Consider the following 4,002-nt stretch of genomic DNA (forward strand, 5'->3'; position numbering starts at 1 on the left):
AAATGGCTTTCAGACTGGACAGGACCACACCACAATCAAACAGCGAGCATGAAAAGCGGACAGAACCGCGGTAAGATCACATCAAGAGTTAGGAGTTCGAAGCGCGATTACTACTCCTAAGTTTTTTTGCTTGCTTATCAATGGTGTACTTGGTTTTTTGCCGACAAAAACAATGCAGCCCCTCCCCCTCCTCCCGCCCCCAAGAGAAAGAAGCCCAGCTAACGAAAGTGTGACCAAATCCCGACCTGAAAGCTCAGTTTTATCTTGAAGTTAAAATGGTAAAAAAAAATTTTTTTAAATGGTTTAAAATGAAAGGTACCTTAAGATGAAGATAAGAACGACGTTTCGGGTCATAAACAGCCCTTTACATTTCATTCCAGTTCGTGTTGTTTTATTTCTAAACTGCAGCCAATTCATTGACAACCACCAGTCTGGAGCACGGTTATAAACTTTGCTTGTTGTGCTCAGACTCATATGTAATACAGCTGCTTTCGTGATGTTTCTGTGGAATAAAATGTGTTTAAAACAGCCCTTCACTGGCGAGCATACGTGAAACCAAACACGTCAGTTCTATGAAGAATTGATGGCAATGACCAACAATGATGACAGAATGAATATAGATTCTCTCTCTCTCTATTTCACAGAGAGAGAGAGAGAGAGAGAGAGAGAGAGAGAGAATAACAGACATACAGACAAGGACAGAGACAGAGAGAAAGGGGGAGAGGGAAGGGGGCGGGGAGGGATTCACGACACCAGTGCAGGAGAACTGGTAATTATGCAGTGGGCAGAGGGGACAATAATCACTGGATACTTCTACAGTCCACCGGAATCGATGCACGAACTAACGCTGGCCAAATGACACGAAAACCAGCTACCAGATCGCCTGTGGTCCTCTCTTTGCAACAATAGATTCACACAGGCGTGCATGACGTTTTCAAAGAGTACTCTCGTGTCAACATCCTCACGGCTTAAATGTACACCTGATGAGGCGAGAACCGATTAACTTGCTGAAGGGCCCTATGGTACCTGTTGCCAGGCTGGGGGTGGGTGGGTGGGTGGATGCTGCGAGAGGTGAGGAGAGGATGAGGGGGGGGGGGAGGGGACGGAGGTAGAGGAGGAGGGGGGGCAGAGAAGGTGGGGGTGGTCTGGGAGCTGGGACAAAAGGTCGTGTTGAGGACACCATGAGTGTAATGCACCACATGTGCCGGCTATTCACGCCTTTGTTACGGTCATATGGTTCGGTGGATGGGGACAGGGCTCGCTCAGGGCTACCGCCCCCACCCCCCCACCCCGCCCCCTTGCAATGCTAGACAGAACCTCTCCCACCCGGACAGACAGACAGACATCAGGACTTAACCTCCTCCAGCAATGCAACTTTCACCGAACATCAGTAGACCCAAGCTTTGAACAGCTTGATCATACAGACTACGTACAGCCAGGCCGGTTCACCATTGGTGCTGCGACCGTTCAGGGTTGATCGTGGGTATGTGTGTGTGTGTGTGTGTGTGTGTGTGTGTGTGTGTGTGTGTGTGTCCGTGCGTCTGAGGGCCATCAAAGAGGGACCGCTGTACCCAGCTATCCATGCTGTACTGCTTTTCGTTGACTTGCTTCTGCGGTGCCGCTCAAGAGACAAAACTAGGGGATATTTGTCTCTCAACTTAGAAAATAGATGATATATATATATTTTTTTTTTTAACTAAACCGTGCATTAAAAAAAGACCATGTCACATGTATAATGGTATAATGGTAGAGTCCTACCATCCGTCTATTACACAATATATATATATATACATATATATATATATTGTGTGTGTGTGTGCGTGCGTGTGTGTGTGTGTGTGTGTGTGTGTGTGTGTGTGCATACTGTACCAAAAGACTTGCTCAGTTTAAAAAATTAAAAAGATTTTAAAAAAAAACAACAACAAAAACGAACAAGAACAAAAAGACACTCTCATCACAAACCGACCCGGGCCCGTTATTCTCACATTGCACAGACCATGGCTTTTCCTCTGTGTGTGTGTGTGTGTGTGTGTGTACCTGGGCCCAGTAATAAGTTCCCCCCACGTGCAATGACAATTGATCCACGCCCCGCCATTACGTCACTCACCTTTCTAACCGAACGGGAAGGGAGGAAAGGCCCCAACCCGTCCCTCACACCCACCGCTTTGCCACCGACTCAAATATTTGTTCCACCTCCGGTTCAAGAGATCAGTGGTTACGGGCCACGCGCCGCGTAATTGTTCCTTGGCTTTTGATTGGCTGATTGAAAGCGGCCGGCGCGAGCCCCGCACGTGCCGGCACTCACCCACCCTCACTGTGATTTGCAGGAGGAGGGGCGAAGAGACTGACACGAGTGATGTAGTGGGGGGGTCGGACTAGCAAGTCGTTTTCGGTCTTGTGCTTGTTGGGTTTGTTGTTTTTTTCAGCGAATTGGAGGGGGTGGTGGTTTTGGTGACGGATGCTATGACAGCCTGGCTCCAGTCTGGGTGACTGCTATAAGAGCTGTGAGGTCCGGCGTCTCTTAATTGTTTGTCGTCAGTCAGGATCTGCTGACGAATGAGATGACTCTTGTGTCAGTGTTGAACCTGTGCTTGTGTGGTGCACTGCGGGTTGATTACGATATAACCCAAAATACAAAGATATTGTTATCATTCAACACAAAAAGCTGAACTTTTTTGATTTTCATTTATCGTCAGTCCTCCTGTGCGCGCCAAAAAAAAGGCTTATTACAGTATAACCGTAAGCAAAATACATCAAGAATTAAATGGAAGATGGAAGAGCTCCGTCATTACTTTTGCTGACCCTGAAGATTTACAGCTCCTTCGGCTGGATTTCCAGTCTTTTTCTTGCCCTTTTTTTCTGTTCCTGTTTTTTCTCCTCTTTTTTTTTTTAAAGAAGCATATTCACAAAACAATACGAGATAAAAGCAGAGAGGTGTGGTTTTCAAACATCCCTTCAGCCTCCTCAAACCTTCTCTGAAAAATAAACGATGGTCAGCGTGACTGAAAACAGAAAGCAGCTGGCCTGTTTCGCGATAACATCAACAACAAAATAATAACAGCAATTAGTAGCGTAGGTTTACATGCGTAAAGTTGTTTTCAAAGGAGTGCATAAAACAACATCAGCAACAAACATCAACAAGAATATGATGATTCCAGTATGCGATTTCAATGAACACCTATGTGAACTTTATAGTGCTTGAATTGACGCCTGTCTCAATGGTGTGATGCCTCGGTCGTTTCTGGTGAAGAGTCATAGAGAAGACGCCATGATGTGGCCAGAAAAGTCGGATCAAGCAGCGGACCTGGACCGAAAGACGTCACGACCCAGCGCCTTCCAGCTGGTGGTGCCCTCTGTGAGAGGTAGGGAGTGTTGTATTGTATTGGACTGTATTGGACTGTTTTGTATTGTATCGCGTCGCGTTGTATTGTATTGTGTATTGTATTGTATTGTTTTGTAATTTCTGTATTGTACTATACTGTATCGCGTCGCGTTATGTTGTATTGTATTGTATTGTATTGTATCGCGTTATATTGTATTGTATTGTATTGGACTGGATTGGATTGTGTTGGGTTGTATTGTATTGTACTGCATTGCATTGCATTGCATTGTGTTGTATTGTACTGCATTGAATTGCATATATTGTATGATATTGTATGACGTTGCGCTGTATTGTATTGCATTGCATTGTAATGCATTGTAGTGTATTGCCGTCATTGCATTGCATTGCATTGCATTGCATTGCGTTGTACTGTATCACGTCACGGTGCGTTGTATCGCATTGCATTGCATTGCATTGTCACAACAGATTTCTCCGTGAAATTCGGGCTTCTGTCCGCGGGGAGAGCGTTTCGCCACAGTGCAGCGCCACCTTTTACTTCTTTTTTTTCTTTTTTCTTCTTTTCTTTTTTCTTCTGCGTGCAAGTGTGTTTCCATTCAGTATCAGAGTAGATTTTCCTTCAGAATTTTGACAGAGACAACCCTCGTGTTGCCGTGGGCTGT

At 45.5% G+C, this 4,002-nt stretch overlaps 1 protein-coding gene across 1 annotated transcript in view; it reads left to right on the forward strand.

The window, feature by feature from the left end:
* The first annotated feature begins 3,226 nt into the window (after nucleotides 1–3,226).
* The window catches only part of LOC143288766 (uncharacterized), a 29,380-nt gene continuing 28,604 nt past the window's right edge, over nucleotides 3,227–4,002 (forward strand). Inside the window, exon 1 of the mRNA XM_076597393.1 lies at nucleotides 3,227–3,362. Within this exon, the coding sequence (XP_076453508.1) occupies nucleotides 3,227–3,362 (136 nt within the window). The remainder of the gene's footprint in view (nucleotides 3,363–4,002) is intronic.

Source organism: Babylonia areolata, chromosome 13 (genome assembly GCF_041734735.1).
Source record: "Babylonia areolata isolate BAREFJ2019XMU chromosome 13, ASM4173473v1, whole genome shotgun sequence".
Lineage (NCBI taxonomy): Eukaryota > Metazoa > Mollusca > Gastropoda > Neogastropoda > Buccinidae > Babylonia > Babylonia areolata.